Raw genomic sequence first — 21,728 nt, forward strand, 5'->3', positions numbered from 1 at the left:
GTCTGTCTGTGTCTGTGTCTGAGTCTGAGTCTCTGAGTCTGAGATCGAGCTCCTCTCCAGTCCTCTCAGCCCTTAAATAACTTAGTACGATTACATCACTACAGCACACTGAGCATGTGCCAACTGTAGAACCATTACATCACATCACACTAAGTATATGTGAACTAGAGAACCATTATCTCATCAATCACACTGAGTAAACACCCTGCTGAAAGTATCCTTGCTTCAAACATACTTTTCCCAGAGTTCCCCACTGTCTGCAGTCCTCTACACATAGATAAACATATATTTTTTTACTCCTCTTATTCTGAGGATGAATTCTGAAATGAATTTATCTACTCTCTTTGAAGTGGATTTTACAGAATATGAACTTAATTAGAAAACATGGATTTTTCCATTAGAAAGTAGGCCCCCTTGAAGGCAGAGATTGATTCTTTTCTGTTTGTATCCTCATCACCCAGCACAAAGAGGACATTTAATAAATGCTTGTTGAAAGTTTGGTTCCAAAAACAAAATATGATAAAATATGCCCAATTCTCTCTCTCTCTCTCTCTCTCTCTCTCTTTCTCTCTCTCAGGGGTATAGAAATTTGTGGAACAATGCATATGTTCTCATATTTTTTCAATGTGCTAATTAGCTTTGCTGAACTTTTTCCCTCCTCTTCAAAATTTTTTTTTGTTATATAGAGTGGTTTTCTGGAAGATGGGATGGGGAGAAGGATACAGAAGGAATTCTAGGCAAAAGGGAAACAAAAAAAAAATCAATAAAAGTCTATAATAACCTTACTACTTACTGAGGAAGAATAAGTTGGATCTCTTTATCTTGTCAAAAATCTAAGTTATATAACTTCATTGTACTTTGTCTTAGGTGTCCCCCGCCTTAAGTGTCCTATCCTTCTAGTCTCCTAACATCTCCCTCCTGTCTACTGAAATCCAGTGACAATCCTTGCTGTTTTTTACAGAAAACACTCAAATCCAGGCTTTGATCTTTTTCACTGACTGTCCTCTATGCTTGAATCTCTGCCCCACATCATCTTCACCTCCAAGCTTCCCTTCAATCCTCAGCTGAGAATCTCCTTCTGCAAGGAGTCTTTCTCTTTAATCTTAGTGCCTTCTCTCTCAGATTGCCCCCAATTTATCTTTTGTACATGACTATATATAGATATAGATATTTACACAGATGGTACCCAAGTTTTTTTCTTCTTGATTTCCCTATTAGATTGTTTGTTCCATGTACAAGCATAGGGTCTTGTACATAGGGAATGCTTAATAAATGCTAGCTGTAATCGACTGGCTAGTAGATCTCTCTCTCTCCCATACCTCTGTAGGGAATGTGAGGATTGTGGGCCAATGAGGCATGCTCAGTGCTCTGATATCATACTGAAAAGGTACACATAAGAGCTGCTGAGCTAAGGGCTGGAAGTTTACTATGGGTGGCAAATCCCTTTTCCGTTCATAGTCTTATCTCGTCTCAAAACACAATTCATTTACTTTTCAGTTGTCTCTCACAGGAGAATGTAAGCTTCTTGAGGGAAAGGGATTTTTTTTTTTTTTTTTGGTACTCAGTGCCTGGTAAATAGTAAACACTAAATAAATGCTTTTCAAATTGATTGACTACAAGTGGTTCTTTTATAGGTCTAAATGAATTCAGTTCAGTCCAGTTCAACTCTACAGGTATTTATTAAGCATTTACTTACTACATGCTGTGCTAGGCTCCAGGAAACACTATTTTCTTTTTTCTTTCTTTCTTTCTTTTTTTTTTTTTTTGAATGCAGGAACACTCTATATGTTAAGTCAATAATTCATTTTTAGCAATACAATCACAGAATATCACAATGCTGGTTACAAATAATGTTGGGCAATACAAGTCTGTGTGAAGTATGATACAACAAAGAATTGTCTTCAATATCTAATAATGACCTAGATATGTCTATATAAATTATTGTGGCACTATTAGTGGGGATTCTCACATAAAGCTATTTTAAGTAAGTTGCTTTTAATAGAAACATTGTTTTCTAAAGATATACAAGACAATGAAGCTCCAGACTTGGAGTTATCTTCCAATGAAAATCAGCTCTTTTGCAAAGATACTCTAGGTCTGTGGTTCTCAGTATCTTTATGGTACTAACAACTATTGAGAATATGTCCAAAGAGTTTTTGTTTATATGGGTTACATAATAGATATTTATCATAAATGGAAAAAAAAACCTAATTTTGAATTTGTAGACCCTCTGAAAGGATTTCAGAGACCCTCCAGGATTCACTGCACCACACTTTGAGAACCACTGTGTCTAGGTGCTTACCAGATAAAAACAACCGGCAATTTTGCTGGACTGCACAGGTCAGCTGTCGACTGAGGAGCATGGAAGCCATCTTCTTCAGTCAAGGGATGGTCAGGAACTTTAAGAAAATTCCTTTGCTGGCAATGATCCTGGAAATAAATCAGAAAATCTCTTAGATCTCCATAGGTTGCACCCTGGGTTAGGAAAGGTCCTACCTTTAAAGAGAAAACTCCCCTGAGGTTTAATCCCTTACAATTGTCTTCTTCTTTTTCAAATAACCTTTACAGGGGCACTTCCTCATTGGATTATCACAACAGTCCTGTGAGGTAAGTATTATCCCCATTTTACAGATAGGAAGAGAGAGGGCCAACAACCTATTCACAGTTAGGGTCACATTCCATTTCCCATAGGAAATCTCTTAGAAGAGCCAGAAGGAAAAGAAACCTGTTTCCTAGTCACAGTGATTAGCAAATAGTAAGCCCTTAGTTAAATGCTTATTGGTTGACTAAGCCCAGTGGACTTTGTTTCTGCATTTTTAATTACTTTTCTTCTTTTCTTAAATAGCATGTATAATCATATTAAGCATTTTTTTTATTAGTCATGTTATGAAAGAAGAATCAGAACAAAAGGAAAACCAGGAAAAACAAAAAAACATAAAAAGTTAAAATAGTATACTTTGATCTGTATCAGACACCAAAGCTCTTTTTCTGGCTGTAGAAAGCATGAATCTTTTGGAATTGTTTTAGAGCATTGTATTATTGAGCACACAATGATTGATGAGAAAATCTATCAAAGTTGATCATTGCACAATGTTGCTGTAACTATGTATGACTGTTTCTGATTCTGCTCACTTCATTCAGCATCATTTCATGTAAATTTTTTCAGATTTTTCTGAAATCTGCCGTTGATAATTTCTTTCTTTCTTTTCTTTTCTTTTTTTTTTTTGGCCAAAGCAATTGAGGTTAAGTGACTTGCCCAGGGTCACACAGCCCCTTATTCCTCATTTCTTAGAGAACAATAGCATTCTATTACATTCATAAAATACAATTTGTGGAGCAGCTAGTTGGTATAGTGGATAGAGCACCAGCCCTGAAGTCAGGAAGTTCCAAGTTCAAATCTGGCCTCAGACTCTTAACACTTCCTAGCTGTGTGACCCTGGGAAAGTCACTGAACCCCAATTGCCTCAGAAAAAACAAAACAAAACAAAACAAAAAACCCCACACAATTTGTTCAGCCATTCCTCAATTGATAAGTAACCCCTTAATTTCCAATTTTTTGCCACCACAAAGAGTTGCTATATAGACTACTGCTCTTCAATATTGTACCTATCTTTTCCCCTAAAACAAAACAAAACAAAACAGTTCACTTCCCTTATAACAAATACATTTGGATTTTAAAACTAAACCTATGGTTTTTATTGGTACAAGGGACCTTCCAATAAGGAAACTTCTCCCAGTTCAAATCTGCACCTTTTCCCTACTCTGTAATTTGAAGCCCTAAAGAGTCCATTTTAGAGATTTAAGGCACTCACCTACCCAGTATATATATGTAAGAAGCTGAAGATACACCTGTGTATTCCTTACCAGTGGCTGGTTCTCTATCTAAGGTAGGTAGAGTCAAGCAGGATCCAATAGTACACTGGCTATATATCTTAGAATATGTCTTATTTAAAGCTATTCTGCTAGACTTGGAATGAAGAAGACAAAGGTTCGGGTTTCAACTTAAGATACTTAGTAGATATTTAACCTTGGGCAAATTATTAAAACCATACCTCAGTTTCCTACACTTTAATATGGGGGAAGGATTTAACTTGATGAGTTCTACAATCCCTTCCAGCTCTAGAATTGAGGATTTTTTCATGTCACAATTGTTTCCTGCATTATTCAGAGTTCTGAATAATGATTTTCATTGTTGCTTAAATTAGGTAAATTATTTCAGTCATAATGGCCAGCCTTGTTGAATATTCTGGTCAAAGAAGAGATGTTATGATCTATACCAAGGCAATTTAGGGCACTTTAAAATAAAAGCTTGGGGTTGAATGCCTAGTTCATAGGATCATTGGTTTTGGAGTTACAGGGTTCAAAAACCACCTCTGATTCTTATGATTTCTAGGGCAAGTCACTTAATCTCCTTTGGCCTCCATATATAAAATGAAGGGTTTAGACAAAATGACCTTTGAGATCTTTTCCAGCTCTGCATTGATCCCATGGTTATCTAATCTAGCCCCTCATCTTACAGATGGGGAAATTAAGGCCCAGAGAAAAGAAATAGAAAATGACTTGTTCCATTTTGTTTGCCCATGCTACCTCTTACAACTATAGCTCCATAATACACAAAATCAATGTGATAGGTCTGATTCTCCCATGTGCTAGTTAATCTTTCCCTCCCTCTCTCCCTTTCCTCTCTTTATTTGTCTCTTTTTCTCTATCATATTAGATCATATAATATTTCTTGGAAAATATTACATAATTACTAAAATGCTATTATACATAGTAGTAATAATAACAGCACATATTACCTAATTTGATCTTCATACAATCCGTGAAGTATTTTAATTAATTATTCCCCATTTTGTCGATGATGAAGAAAAAGTTTACATAGAGGTTAAGTTGGCTTATTTATGGTAACACAGCTAATTAATGCAAGAAAAATCTAACCCTGGTTTCTCTTAATTCCCAGTTTATCACATACAAAGAGTATTGTTGTAATAATAAACACATAATACTTTAAGGTTTACACAATACTTTATAAATATTATCTCATTTGTTTCTTACAACAATTATGAGAGGTAGGTGCTACTGTCATTTTATGGAGGAGGAAAGTTAGATAGAAGTTAAGTGATGTGTTCAGAGTCACACAGTAAGCATTTGAGGCTGGAATTAAACTCAGGTTTTTCTGACTCTAGATCAGAAATCTATTCACTGGGTCATATAGCTATCTCCCTATCCACTGTGATTATTAATGTGAAATAAGTATAAAAGAGAGAGATGTATATCATGAAGAATGTTCTACACTGGAAGAGGGCTTCCTTTGGCCATTCAAATGTAGTTTGCAAATGATATTGGGCTAATTACATCACGTCCTAGAATCATACAGAACCTCTACAATGAACTCTATAGTTAACCTAAAAAGATTCACTTAACAAATCCATAAAGAAAAAAATGGATGCAGATGGTCCATTTGTTGGACCTAGCTGTTAAAGAAAGAGAGAAGGTTGGGTTGCATTTATGAAACTGTGCAGTATGTGTGATCAATTTCAGGCTATTTCTCAGAAGAAAACCCCGTATTTTTAACAAAAATAGTTCCCTTAAATAGTGATTGCTGGAGGCATATGGAGAGATTAGTGCAAAAATTGATGAAGCTTGAATCCTGGAAGACACTTTGGAAATTATGCAAAGAGGCTAAAACATCCATACTCTTTGACATGAAGATTCTCCTACCTATATAGCCTAAAGAGGTCACTGATAAAAAAGCAAGGTTCCATATGCAAATAATTATAGCATTACTTTTGAAAGAAACTAAGAACTGGAAAGAAAGTAGAAGTCTCTGATTGGGTAAACTGTGGAACATAAATGTAATGAAGTATTACTGTGCTATAAAAAACAAAAACTATGATGAATACTCACCAGGACGAAAAGATTTACATTGACTGATGGAAAGTGAAATTAGATAAAATAATGTACACAATGACTATAATCATGTAAAGGAAAGATCACCAAACCATAAAAACAATAAAAATGACTGTTAAAGAACAAGGTTGGCCTAGGAGAGACACCTTCCCCTACTTCTTTATAGAAGTGAGGAGGAGGGAAGGAGGAAGGACAGCAAATCATGTAGTTGCATGGGTATGTTGAATACATTGCGTTATATTGTCAAATATTTTGGCAGATTTTTAAAATTATTGATTGTTGCGATTTTTTCTCTTCCTCTATTTTCATTTTTTAAAAAAATATTCTTCATTATGAGAGATAACTTGCAGGCAGCAAGGATACAAAAGAAAATTTAGGCTACATAAAAACAAAAAAGATACCAATAAATTCTTATTTAAAAGCCTAACTTTAATAATGCTGTATGATAGTAAATCAAGGTATAATACAATCTCTGAAAAATCAGATTTGCAAGTAACTGAATGGGCAACTGTAGACATACAGGATGGGTGTAAGAATAAGCTGTCCCATCTATGAGATACCACTGAAGAATTGCATGACTGGAAAAAAAAAGGTGGATCAGTTGTATGAATAACAAGAGTAAAGGATAACATGAATAGCTCTTCTGTATTTACAAAGTGGTACTCAGAACATTGAGTAGAGTCTGTGAAGAACCTTTAAAGAACATGAACAAGAACTGCATGTGATGAGCTGGGCTATGAGCAGTTTTGATAAAAGGAATATTCATAGTGATGGGACCATGGATATATGGAAAGAGGCTTAGATCTGGAGCTACTAGGTGATATAATGAATAGAACAATGGCCCTGAAGTAAGGAGGACTTGAGTTCAAATCCTGACTCAAACACTTAACACTTAACAGCTGTGTGACCTTGGGCAAGTCACTTAACCCCAACTGCCTTGCACAAAACAAAAAATAAATAAAAAAGAGTCTTAGATCTGTCAGAGAACTCAGGTTCAGATCCCAAATATTTTAATACTATTTACCTGATCTTTACTAAATTACTTAACTTCTCTAGGGCATCAGTTTCCTCATTTGGAAAATGAAGAGTTTTTTTTTTTTTTTTTTCCTAAATTGTTCCTTTCAACTCTAAATCTATGATCTTATAAAATGGGGAAATAGAAGTTTTAAATTTAATATTGTATTCTGCTTATTAAAAAACCAGATTATGGGAAAGTGTGTGGTGTATATTCAGAAAAATATGGTACTTTTTGCTACAAAACAAATCTTTGGCTCATAGCCTAGACAGAAGTTATCTGAAGTCTCATCTTTCATAAGTCTGCTTTTCTGAGTCATGATTTGGCTCATTGAACACTGCATGAGGGAAACACTGGAGGGATAATGAGAAACCCTTCTGGGCTGGCAGCTTATCAAGTAATTTATTCCTGAGAGGTCAGCATGATTTAGTGGAAAAAGCCTTGGATTCAGAGTCCAAAAGCTTGGGTTCAAATCCAGACCACCTGACATTTGGATCTTGGTTTCCTCATCTTTAAAACAAACAACAAAATGATGTCTAAGGTGGCTTCGCAGATTTGAGTTGTGTGCTCTTCATGATTCCTATCAAGAACAACATTCCCAGAATTCACTAGCTAAGCTGAGAGATGAGCAAGGATGCCAGAATGAATCAAATATTCCTGTGGTGCACAGCTAAGCTTCTATCGCTTTGAAACTGATTCTTTTCAGAAGGGAACTAACTGAAATATGAACTACAATTATAAAGGAGTTAGGTTCAGTAGAGAATTTCATCACAGTGAAAGTTTTCATTATTTCATAAAAATGCCTTACATTTTACATATATATATATATATATGAATAAATTTCAGGCTTTATGAAGTTCTTTTGTCACTACACCCTATGAAGTATGTTGTAAGAATATTAAAATCATTTTTTTTTTAAAAGGAAACTGAGGTCAGAGTTTGTCCATGATCAAAAAGTGGCACTTCCCTTTCTCACAATAGATTTAGGGATAGCCTTAAGGACCTCTTATCCCTTTCCAATTCCAGGAGTAATTTTTCTTTCTCTGTAAGCATAGTTCTTAGTAAACAGGCCTGAAGATATTATTCCTGTTACTTTGGAGTCAATAGAATAGAATCTAATACAATCATTTTTTCTCTGGGCCTCAGTTTTTTAATCTGTAAAATGAAGTTAATTGCACTTATACTAGAATCATAGAACTAAAGCTGGAAGTGATCTTACTTCCTATCCTCCCAGTTTTTATGAAGAAAGTACCTCATGGACTGAAATAATATATAAATGTGAACTACTGTGAGACAGAACAATCATATTGCAAATGTTAAGAGCATTCTTTCTGCACAATAGGTAATACCATTCTCTACCTGCCACAGCCCCCAAAGCTGCACACAAAAGTTTAAGAACCAAAAATTCTAAGAGCAGAGGATACTATAGTAACACAAATCAGTTCTACAAATGGTTCCCACGTACTTCAGAAATGGAAATAAAATCTGCATGTCATGTTTTGAGAAAAGAAAACTGGGATATTTGATTTTTCTCCTCTTTCTCTTCCCCCTCTCCTTCTTCTCCTCCTCCTCCTCCTTTTCTTCTGATTTTATTAGTGTAAAGAAATTCCATTTCTCCTGGGTAGGAGGAGAGGAACAGAAAGAGCATTGGCTCTCTAGTCAGAGTACATCAATTCAAATGCTGGTCCCCTCCTGCCCCTCCCCCCCTTACCTCCTTGGGTTTCAGTTTCCTCATTTCCAAAATGATATTGGTGGCTTAGAAAAGATGTACTTTCAGATCACGTCTAACTCTAGACCTGTGATTTTGTATCTTATATGGATCTAGACTCAAATCTTATCTCTGATGCTTACTATCAGTATGACCATGGGCAAGCCACTCTATCCTTATGGACTTTGGTTTCCTCCTCTGTAAAACAAAGGATTTGAACTAAATAATCTATAAGATTCTTCCATTTTTAGATCCATGAGCCCATGCCAGGGCAACTTATAGTCTTAGAGAAGTACTACAAAGTTAAGTAACTTATCTATAGTTATATGGTCACTGCAGCAGAACTAGCATTTAAACTCAGATTCTCTGATTTTAAATAAATCCTTCTTTTTACTAGGATTTCTTTTTAGATATAATAGATGAAGCTCAATGTGGGGAAGTAACATGCCCAACTTCAAACAATGAGTCAAAGTCATAGTTATAATACCTATAGTCAGCATTAATATCGTGCTTTATGATTTGCAAAGCCCTTTGATCCTCAAAAGGTAGTATGCTATAATAATTCTCTTTTTTATAGATGAGGAAACTGAGGCAGACAAAAGGTTAAATGATTTGCCCAAAGTCAAATAGTGAATATCTGAGGCTGGTTTTGAACTCAGGTCTTCCTAGCTACAGGCTCTGTTCTCTATTTATTGGACCACTGTTCATACCCCCTTCTTCTCCTACCCAGGGCTTGAACTCAAGTCTCTTGAGTACCAATTAGAAAACTTCTTCTGAAAATTATGGGTGTGTAAAACTAGATGCATATAATTAGCCAAGAGCTAATTCTTTTGACTTTTACAACTTGAAAATAAAGCATCTTGGGAAAAGTTTAAACATCAGTTTGATTTTAGCATTAGTTAAATGAAGTGCTGTATTATTTTCCTTATATTGAAATTTTTTCTTAGGGAATGGGGAGCTTTCAGATTATTGATATCACTGCAAATCTATTAATCTATTACTGAAAAAAGTTATCATAGTTCGTGTAAGATATTTCCTCTAGCATGCTTTTACTTTTAATTGAGTTGAACTTGTTTCCAAAAGGGAAGATCTCTGACAACACTAATAGCATCTATGTACTTGTAAGAAGGTGAAGAGTCACACATCAATACATTTTAGATCAAGAAATGTCTCACTGTAGAACACTGACATTTACTGCAGCCCAAATGAGATTTATTTGCTTAAATGTTGTACCCTTTGTTGAAGAAAAAAGGTAATTCTATACTTTGTGCTTTCTGTACAAGTATGCCAGAAACAGTTAAATTTTTTTTTACATTATTCTAAATCCAGGAATATTTTTTAAAATCTTTATAATTTATATTTTTAAAACTCTTGATAATATTTTATTTTCCCAAATACATGCAAAAATAGTCTTCAACATTCACATTTGCAAAACCTGATTTGTTCCAAAATTTTCTCCTTCTCCTCACTCTTCCCCCACTCCCCAAGATAGCAACCAGATATAGGTTAAACATGTGCAGTTCTTCTAAACTATTTCCATATTTGTCATGCTGCACATACACAAATATAAAATCAAATCAAAAGGGAAAAAATACAAGAAAGAAAAAAAAAGCAAGCAAGCAACCAGCAACAACAACAACAAAAAGGTGAAAATACTATGCTTTGAACCACATATAATCTTCAGGTGTCTTTCTCTTTTTCTATAAAAGTTACACCTGTTTCCCAGGGTTGTTGAGAAGATACAATGAGATATTACTTGTAAAGTGTCTAGCTCAGTGCATATAACAGACACTTAATAAAAGTTTGTTCCCTTTCCTTCTTTTTTATATACTGAAATACATAGATTTCAGTACTCCATAGATGGTTTCATTTTTGTTTTTTGTGTCATCAATTCCTGGCACAGTCCTTGAAGTATCTTATCAATCAATCAACCAACAAGCATCCATTAGGGTTTACTTCAAACAGAGTCACTAGCAATTCCAGTTGACCACCACACCATCAATCAAAAGACAGAATTGTCCCTTCTCCCCTGAGAGATTTTAAATTCTCAGTGAGACTTTCATTCTAGATTGTGGGATTGCAAAACTATTCCAGGAAGGGCTGAAGAATTGGTTGATGAGTCAGTGTGTTTACCAGATCTATAAAGGATCTGTGTTAAATTGTGGCACCTGGGGATTCTAGCTCTGGAATAAATATGCAAACAGTACATCAATGAATTGCTGAGCTCAGTAAAGCAGTTGGTAAAATTAGTTCCCAAAGCTTATTGAGTTGGAGGGAAGATTGTGATTGGTGCTTCTTTATTTAACACTTTAATTTTTCCTGTTCCCCTTAGTTGCTATGTTCTCACTCCCTTATACATTATTGTACAAATATCTTATTATCATAGGTCTAAATGTAGCATGACCTTAAAAGGTCATATACTCCAACATTTTCATTTTACAGATGAATAAACTGAGGACTGATAAAGTTATCTGACTTAGACAAGACCACTAGGCAGTAAGCATCAGGGGCAAGACTGATTCAAGTCAGTGTTCTTCCAAAGATACCATACTTTTATTTGTTTAAAAGAAGCATCAGGATGTAAAAAATTAAATCATAAAAGAAAAAAATAGAAGAGAATATGAGCATGTATCTTTCACAGCAACATATGTGAGTGGAGAGATAGAGCAGATTTTAAAAAAAGAGAAAGTACATCATTTTAAGTATATGAAATTGAAAAGTTTATGCATGAATAAGGTTAATGTAGCTAGGATAAAAAAGGAAATCATTGATTGGAGGGGGAAAATTTTTTTGTGCCACATTTCTCTAAGTGTTTGATATCTAAGTCATATAGAAAAATAATTTAAATATGTAAAATCAAGAGCAATTTCCTATTGGATAAGAGACCAAAGGATAAGAACCACCATTTCTCAAAAGAAGAGTTGTAAAGTATCAACAATCATATGAAAGATTGTTCCAGGTGACTAATAACAAGAGAAATGTAAACCCCAATAATTTAGATTTCTCCCTACATCCAGTACACTGGCAAAAATGACGTATGATGTCCAGTGTTGGAAGAGCTCCAGAAAGATAGGCACACTAATTTGCTGTAGGTCATTCTGGAAAGCAATTTGAATCTAGTTAAAAAGTGGGGACCAAAATATGCATGTGTTGATTCAGAGACTCTACACTTCTAGGCTTATCCCTTATAGAGACAAAAGACAGGAAAACTTCCATATATACCAAATATTCTTAAAACATTGTTTTTTGTTTGTTTATTTTTGTTGGTAGCAAAGAGTAGAACTAGAAAGTTGATGCCTATCAATCAGTCAAAGGGTCAACAAATTTTAATACATGAATATAAAGAAATATTATGTGATTAAAAATATGAATTCAGAGAAGCATAGAATCTGATCTGATGCACAAGGAAGCAGAGCCAGGGAAACGTATTTCAACAATATGGAAAGAGCAACAACAACAAGAACAATCTAGATACTATTTAATTATAATAGCCAGGCTTGATTCTATATAAAAACTTGGAAAAATGTATCTCCTTCTCTCCCTCTTAAAGGTGGGGGACTATGGGTGTAGAATATTACATATATTGGCTGATATGTGAGTTGGTTTTGCTGAATTACTATTTTTGTCTTTTCTTTTTAAATCTGTTACTATACAGGGGAAGAAAGGACATATTAGGAAATGAAGATGGTATAAAAATATATGGTGCCAAAACAAAAGAAAAGAAAAAGCATCAGAGAACGATGTGAATCCAGGGCCTCTAACCCCAAAGATAGTATTCTTTCCACTGAATCATGCTGCCTTTCTTTACCAATTTTCCATCCTCAAATAGAATGTAAACACTTTGAGGGTGGGTACAGGTTATTGTAGGTTTTGGGTTTTTTTTTTTTTTTAAATGAAAGCTCTAAATGAGGACCAAAAAAAACTTCCTGAATGGTAGCTATTATTATTCATCCTATATTTACTGTGTACCTACGTGTGAGGCATTTTGTTAGGTACTGTAGGAGATGCAGAGATGATTAAGACTCATGTGAAAGCCACAACATCAGGCTAGGGGCCAAAATAATCTAGGAATCCCTTATATCAACAAGGTGTCAGGAATCCCATCATCAGCTGGCTCACTGTGATCCAACTGTTATACTTGGCAGTTGGCTCTTGTTTGACAATTGTGGAAAACACCTCCCACGTCTGGTCTGGTTGGTTGAAAAATGACTGTAGCAAAGGAAGGAAGTTGTCTTTCCCTTGGAATGTGGGAAGGTTTATAGAATCATGAATTTCAAGCTGGAAGGGTCCAACTCTGCCTCATTTAACACAAGAGGAAACAGGCTAAGAGAGTTTCAATGACTTATCTAAGTAAGGTCATCTAGTCAGTAAATAGCTGAATCTGAATTTGGATCCAAGTCCTTTAGACTTACAATTAGGTACACTTTTCACTGTATCAATACTAAGGCTTCAGAATAGGTGAGCCTCTCTCTCCAAAGACAGAGAATTCATTAAGTATCCCATAGATATTCCTATTTTAGCTAGCTTAAATCTCAAGCTAGCACTGAGCAAACAGTCAGCAAAAAGAAAGTCTCTGCTCTGAGTGAACAAGGAGAAGAGCAGAGGAAACGGGCTCCCATTCAGGTCAGCTGAGAAGAGGGGGCTAGCTGGAAAGCTTGATATGTCCAAGAGCGAGTCAGAGCAGTGACACAGCCTCTCCCCTCCTCCTCTGACACTTGGACTCCATAAACTCCAGGTGAGCCAGGCACTTATAAGAAGCATGATGACCAAAAACCAAAGCCAAGGACAGCGGTCCCAGGGACCTGAAGAAGCATTCTCCTTCGGGAGTGTCTAAGAGTTAAAAGATTCTACAGAAAGGAGGGACAAAATGCTCAAACTTATGCTCTATTGACAGCAGCCCTCACAGCTTTCCTACAGAACTGGACATAATTACAAACTCAGTAATTGCATTTCAGTTGTCAAGGACAAGGGTTGTCATAGCAACATATAAAGCCACAGTTTTTTGCTTTTCACAGATGGCTAACAGCCCCACATTCACACTGGTTTAATTGATGCAATTGGGACAGAAGGCTTTAACTCTACAGTTTACCTCTTCCTCCTCCTCCTCCTTTTCTCTCTTCCTTGCCCCAGCTCAAATTTACTCCATTAAACTCAAAGCTCTCTATTTTGCTTTCCCTGAAACATGGGCCTCTAAACAATTTCCTCCCTTGCTAGTTACTTTTTGGTGCATCATCACTATCCTTAGAAAAGAAAAAAAAAGCACATTATATACTTGAAAATGGGAGTGCGATACCACACAAGTACTGAACTCCTATAGTGCTCACAATCTTTACACACAATTCAATTTAAGAAACATTTATTGAGCACCTAGTATGTACAAAGCATTGTTATTAGACATTGGGGAAACAGATACAAAAATGAATTTGTGTCTGTCCCCAACGAATTTATATTCTCCCAGTGAGGATATAACATGTAACACAGACATGGACCACATAATGTAGGTTGGATGACAAAATGTATTGTTTTCTTCTTTTTTGTATGTATAAACACACTTTTTTTTTGTTATAGACACTGTGCCCCTCACAAGCCGCAACCTTGGTAAGCAGGTGTTCTTAATGCTTGTTGAAATGGGAACTCTCCAAAGTCTTTCCCTTGTAGAGATAGGCTTGATTTCTTGTAAGCAAAAGTTTCATACAAGCAAGATTGAATAATTAGGACAAACATTAACCAAGAGCTGAGATTTTGCAGCTAAGTTCTCAGATAGAAGATGCATTATCTATTATAGGTATTGGTTTGCACAGTTCACTGAGTTGGAAATAGCTAGGAAGCAGATTCTAGCTAGTCATTTTTTTAGAGAGAAGAAAACAGTTTCCTTAGATGGGCTTTTTACCATCAGCACTGGTACAGAAAACTCAATCCTGCTTTGAGAGGCTTATTACTTTCCAAGTTGGAACTGGCAAAAGTTGCTCTGTAAAAGATAAAATTGGGAAATATGCAAAGTTTGTTTTCAATCCTCTTCCAATTTCTCTCTCTCTCTCTCTCTTTCTCTCTCTCTCTCTGGATAAAGTTTCCTCTAAATCCAAGGGGCTCAGGACCCCCAGGGCTGATCTTTAGCCAAATCTGTTCACTTAAGCCAGCATTCCATTCTTTAGATCTCACATTCCTCTAAGCCCTTATTTGAACTTATTTGTCCCTGACTCCTGCACTTTCACTGTAAAGAATAATTTTCTAGGATACAATTTCAGACATTTTGACAGGCTGGAGGAAAAATTTCAGGGTGGTCACATTCTGGGAACTCTTCATATCACAGTTGGGAGGCAACTGTCTCTCTCTTTTTTTTTTTTTTTTTTTTTTTAATAAGGATAATCCTGTAGCTGGATAAGATTTAAAAATCTAACAAAGACTGACCCTGAAGTTTGACTTGGTATTGATCTCACAAAGTAAGGACTTACCTCCTTCTTAGCAATACTTAAACAATACCAGATGAAAATCCTTTACCATGTAGAGCAGTAACCCAATATGGGAATGGGAAGTCTACTGCACTAGACTGCCAGGAGGACTTCTTTTTTCTATTTTCTCCCTGACACCAATTTATCTTTAATACCATTGCCAGAATATTATTTCTTAAATCTACTTAAGTTTCTTTTCTTCTCAAAAAAATTCTTAACAGCTAAGAATAATAGGACCTATTATCTGAGTAAAATTCAAATTCCTTTTTACCTGGTTCTTGTGTAACCCTATGTTTTTAGCCATCTCATATTACTCTATGCTGTATGTTCCATGCTAATTTGTATACCCTCTGCCTCCAAAATATATCCTGAATTTTTCAATTTCTATGTTTTTGCTCATACTGATCCCCATTCCCTGGATTGCTTTTATCTATTAAATTCCTTCCTATCTTCAAAGTGTTACTGAAATACCACCTACTCCATGAAGCCTTCTTTGATCTCCCTAATTGGTGATGATCTCCTTTGAAACCTCACAAGGCCTTTAATATTTTAGTTTTTTAGTGTACTTACCCTGTAAATACCGTGTCTTATTGTTACTTGTGTTTCTGACTTACCCCATTACTAGATGGTAAGTTGTGTGAAAGCAGGATGTAGGAATCTTTTCAGATAGAAGGCAGCTAAGTGGTCATCTAGTCCAATCCCCACTTTTTGCATATGAGGAAATTAAAACTCAGAGAAGCTAAGTAACATATAAAATCATACTGGTAGTAAGTGAAAAAGCTGGTAGTTATATCTCAATCCTCTGTCTATGGATCCATCAATCTTAATACCATACCACAAATACAATACATAACCCTTGGTCTCAAATAGAATGTTATATATGTGGTATGCATTAAATAAAGGCTGGTTAAATTAATTTAAATGCCTTCACTATGTCATTCCCTACAGACTTCTTTATGAAAAAAAGTTGGTGAACTAAAATTATACATGGGTTCCTCACTTGAAGGTAAAAAACATCTTGACTTGTAAATGAAGGTCCAAAAGTTCCCAGGATGGTTTAATATTAGGAAAATTCTTAGAATAATTTGTCATAAGAGCAACAACAAAAAAAAATTCATGATTTTCTAGCAATGTATGTAAAAAAGGGCTTTCACAAAATATCCATTTATATTAGTATCATTAAAATAATAATAAAAGGATCAGTTTTTAATGGTACAATATTGTTTAAATCCAAAGGCTATCATTATTTACAACAATAATGATAAAGGCTTTTCTGGGAGAAGTAGGAGTAAATCAGGCATGCCCACTGCCTCCATTTTTTGGGGGACATAGTACTAGAAATGCTAGTTTTAAGACTGAAAAAAGCAACTAAGAAAATAATTATAGGCAAAGAGATAGCAAAACTATGTATTATATTTATAAGTGGCATATGTGATGGCTCCCTTAGAAAACCCTAAAGAATATACAAAAATTGGGATAATGACTTTTATAAATGAGAAATATTAAAATTAAATTCACAAAATCATTAACATTCCAATAATTAGGATAAAAACTAGGAGTCAAGAATAGATGTTGCATTCAAAAAGACAACAAAATACATTAAATATCTGGGAATTACCTATCCAGAAACATATATAATTCACAAGTACACATGATTCTTCATAGAAATAAAGAAAGTCCTAAATAGTTGGAGGGATATTAAATGTTCATGGTTGATGAATTAACTTATCAAGGTATATTTTACAGAAGCAGACAAAAACAACAAAATTTATATAAAGCAAAAAGGTCAAGAATATCAAGGAAATTAAATAGGAGTGAAGGAAATTTGGTGTTAACATATATTATGTTACAAAACAGTAATTATAACAACTATCTAGTATTATGGAAAAATATTAAACTGGTAGAATATCAAAATGGCATCAATTACATAAGAAAGATCTAGAAGCAAATGTATACTATAGTTCAGGGTTAATTGATCCAAAAAATATAACTGATTAAAAGGACTTCTTATTTGACAGGAACTGATAGGAAAGTCTGGAAAGCAACTCAATGATAAACAAGTTATGACATACATCATACAAAAAATTCCTAATGGAACCATGATCCAAATATAACTATAAAAAGTCTTTTTTGATGGCTCTATGAAATGATCAATATGGATCCTTGGCCAAGGGGTTTGGATTCTAATCTATCTTTAATGAGATCACAAAGACATTGAGGTACAGAAATAAAGAACAATGAATATGAAGAATTAAGAAGTATATGGAAAAACATGTAGGAAGAGACATATAGAAGGAAGCAGGAGCAAAAGAGCAATGCAGAAAATGAATGTAAGAATGAGAATAACATTAAAAGATGACAAAACTCAAGTCAAAGACAACAGATAATATTCACACCAAAGGTCTCTTCCATTTCTAAATGAGCCTATTCTGTTAGCAATTGGTAAACAACAGAAAAGGAGAGCACCATACACAAACAATCAAAATCAATCTTCCAGGAAGTTTTAACTAATTTTTTTGGGGGGGAGGATATTTTGGAGGGATAGTTTGGGTGCTTGTTGAGATGGATATATTATGTCAAAACAAGCTTCATCAATAATAATAATAATAAACCTGATTAAGTAGAAACCTCTCCTCTTCTGCTCCTTTTCCTTTTCTATGCAAAGAGGAAAGTGAGTTACAAAAAGCTTTATTGCCCTCAGTAAACTTATTTTAATTGCAAAACAGTCATCCACATTTTATTTTTACCAACATTGTACATTAATCCAGTATTTGAGGGGGTGTCTTGTCTGCTGGGTAGCTGATATGTCTGTTTCTAAAACTCCATGCCTTTTCCTATTTGTCATAAAATTTATTTTTATGAGCTATAAACCCTAATCTGTCCACTCAGGGAGAACTGGGAGGCTTCCCATGAGGCGCCTGGGGCAGATGGCTTTTATCATTAATTTTGGAATGTCCTTCAATGCCTTAGAGTATACTTAACAAAGGAAAGTAGAACTGACCGAAAAATAGAATTAACTATTTATTTAGCTGTGAATTAAAAACATTTACTATTTTTTTTTTTTTCAAACCGGAGTTTGGAGAAAATGGTCAATGAATTTGAAAGTCACTATGTAGGGAAGTTCCAAACAGGCCTTAAACAGACTTTGATCTGAATTTGATCAGAAAATTTATTTTTGAAAGTGAAAATAAAATCATATATCTGCCATTAGCCAGCAAAAGTGATGGTTTAGAAATAGATCTTTTTATAGAATGAGGATGCCTTACAGGTATAATTATAAATTCATAGATTGTTTGAGATGGAAAGAATCCTACCAATTATTTAGTCTAATCTCATTTTTTAGATGAGAAAATTGAAGCTAGGAAAGGTCACTGTATCGGCATTTGGAATCTGGGCTCAAAATCTGGCTCAGCCATTTGCCACCTGTGAACCTTGTAAATGTCACTTAACTGAGGCCTCAGTTTCCTTACCTGTAAGGAATGCTTACTTTGGATGAACTCCAAGGTCCCTTTGAGTTCTAAAACTAATAGCAACATGACTTCGTGGATTGAGCTCTGACCTTGGAGCCAGAAAGCCTTAGGTTTAAGGCAGACATATTTACTGTGTGACACTGGGAAAGTCCCTTAAAACCTCAGGGTCCCAAACAACTTTTTAAAAATTACAATATTTTATTTTTCCAAATACATGCAAAGATAGTTTTTAACACTCAGCTTTGCAAAACCTTGTATTCCAATTTTTTCTCCCTCTCTCCCTCCTGCCTCCTCTGCAAGACGACAAGCAATCTGATACAGATTAAACTATATGTGTAGAACTTCTAAACATTCCTGTATTTGTCAGACAAACTCTTGAAGGCCAAAAATTGCATAAGACTATTAGTTGTTCATCAAATTTGTGGCTGACACAAAAGGGACAGCTAATGCAGTGGAGGACAATCAGGATCCAAGAATATTTTTAGGCTAGAGCACTGAGTTTAATAAGATTAAACTCAATAAAAGTATATATATATATATATATATATATATACACACACATATATAAATATATGTAAGCATTTGCATATACGTTCACATATATAATATTGTGCTTGAGTAAAACAAAAAATCATAGAAGAGACACAGTTGGACAATATATCAGTTCTTCTGAAAAGGATCTTGGGGTTTTTATGGACTTCAAGCTCAAAAGGAGTCAACAGGGTTATGTGGCAGCCACAAAACCTAATTTGACCTTGGGATTGAGAGAGATACTGTCCGAGAATGAGGTGAGACCCACAGTACTCTACACTCATTGGACCTCATCTGGAGTGTTATTCTAGGAGTCATGGAAGGACATTGGACTTCACAGAGTATCCAGAGAACAATCAAATGGTAAAGGGGCTCAAGACTATAAAATATAGAATAGGTTGAAGGAATTGAGTATACTTAGACTGAAGCAAGAGAAGAGTCAGAAGGGGAAGGGGTGATAGATGTCAAATGGAAGAAGGATTGGACTTGCTCTGTTTAGCCTCAAAGAACAAAAGAGGAGCAGTAGGTGAAATTTGCAAACAGATAATTTGAAATTGTTTTTAGGAAAAAACTTCCCAATAATTTAAGCTGTTCAAAAATAGTAAGCTTCTCATATTTGGAAGCTGGATGACTACTAGTCAGATGGGGGAAATGGTCATAGATATCCCTTCTCACTTTCAAATTCTGTGATTCTGTGAACAACTGGGTGGGGAGAGGGAGGTTTCGTCAACGAGAGTTTCCTCTATCAATAGCATCAGAACAGCAACAATAACAATTACAAAAAAAGAAAAAAAGAAAGAAAAGAAAAAAGAAAAAAAATCTACAACAGACTGTTACTCATTCACATAATGAGTAATTAGGCAAGAGTTGGAATTCAAACCCATATCCTAAAATGATTTAGGTGCCTTGAAATCTCCTGAAATTTCATTAAGGAATTACCACTCAAAATGTAAAATATGAGGTAGTCAAATTAGCTGATATAAGTTTATCATAAAATAATGTCACATAATGGAAAAAGTAGTGGGATTGGGGTTTGTATGGAATCTAGAAGCAAAGAACCACAGAGTAAGAACTGATTAGTGTGTCTCCAGATGAGTCCAGGGAATAGAGACCACAATAACTGATCATAGATGGGGCACATTTTAAAGAGGTAAAGGAAGCAAAGATAAACATTAAAGATTAACCAATGCCTGGGTGAAAAAACCTTCAAAACTATATAATAATGATGATGAAGAAGATGATGCTATCTAATGTTTATATAATGCTTACTATGTTCTAGGCACTGTGCTAAGCTCTTTACAATTATTATCTCATTTGATCCTCACAAAGATACTGTGAGGTGGGTGATGTTATTAGCTTCAATTTATAGATGAGGAAACCGAGGGAAACAGAAGTCATAATTTGTGCGGTATTATATAACCAGGAAGTACCTAAGGCTGAATTTGAATTCAGGAATTCCTGACTCCAGGTCCAGTGCCCTACCCAATCTTCCCCTAGCTGCTTCCTCCCATTTCCTGATCCCATGTCTAGGAAGTAATCTACTGATGACAAATTTGGTTTACAATATACTTAGACACAGGAAAGGAATTCTTCACAGTAAATGAAGGAATTATCATCCTCATTTTTTCAGGATCACAAGTGGACAACTGAAAAGAATCTCAGAGGTTTTACAAATGCTAACAGTAACAGTAGTGACAATAACAATAACTAACATTTCTGTACGCTTGCAGAGCATTTTATATCCAAGTAAGTTAAATGACCCCAAATTATACAGGCCTAAGTTTTAGAGGTAGCATTTGAATCCAGATCCTCTGACTCCAAAGCCCATTAATTTTCAATTTTTCCTTTTATTTCTGGTGATTATAGTGAACTCAAGTACCAAAGAAATTAATCAGAGATGGTTGAACTGAGAAAATCTGGTTTCTAATTTTGCAGGGCTAAATAATATGACAAGTAGATAACCAGAATATTGCATTTAGAACTGATTCCCAATTTTGGCCTCCTAAAGCCATCCAGTCATAAATATGAGCATGATACAATCTACCTGGATTTACTGAGACTATCCCAATTTCATGAAAAGTGAACTTTTTTTAACCCAATATCAATATTTTGAGTAAATTTATTTTACTTAATTGGCTAAGTGTGTTAGCATCATTTTTACATCCCTATGAGTAAAGTTTAATATACACCAATAGACATTTATTAAATCCCCAACATAATTAGGTATTAAGGGCATGAAAAGAAAACGAAAAATTTCCCCTCATTTTAGAGATAAGAAAACAAATCTAAAGAGATAAGGTTAGGTACTAAAGTTTATAAAGGCAGTAAAGAATTGAGGTGGATTTGAACCCAGTTTCTCTGACTAAAATCCAGTGCTCTACTGACTTTTCCAAGTTCATAAGAAAGTAAGCTGCAGAGCCAGAATGAAAACTCAAGACTTCTGACTCAAAATTCAATAAGATAATTATCAATTCCCAGTTTTGTAAAAAACATCTGCATTGCAAACAAGATCTGCCTGCAGTTAGAAAGAAAGAATAAGAATACTAAATGAATAATTTGTTCTTCTGGAAGGAAAAGGAACCCATTCATTCTTTGAGGAAGGGAAGGGAAGACATTGTTTCTAGGGTCTACTTTATTCTGCACTT

The 21,728-nt window shown here is 34.9% G+C and overlaps 1 protein-coding gene across 2 annotated transcripts in view; it reads right to left on the reverse strand.

The window, feature by feature from the left end:
* The window catches only part of ABAT (4-aminobutyrate aminotransferase), a 124,913-nt gene that overhangs the window by 61,853 nt on the left and 41,332 nt on the right, over positions 1-21,728 (reverse strand). For both annotated transcript variants that reach the window (XM_051963610.1, XM_051963618.1), the window contains exon 2: positions 2,303-2,430. In XM_051963610.1, the coding sequence (XP_051819570.1) occupies positions 2,303-2,372 (70 nt within the window). In that variant the 5' untranslated portion in view covers positions 2,373-2,430. The remainder of the gene's footprint in view (positions 1-2,302; positions 2,431-21,728) is intronic.

Source organism: Antechinus flavipes, chromosome 1, assembly GCF_016432865.1.
Source record: "Antechinus flavipes isolate AdamAnt ecotype Samford, QLD, Australia chromosome 1, AdamAnt_v2, whole genome shotgun sequence".
In the NCBI taxonomy this organism is placed as follows: Eukaryota; Metazoa; Chordata; class Mammalia; order Dasyuromorphia; family Dasyuridae; genus Antechinus; species Antechinus flavipes.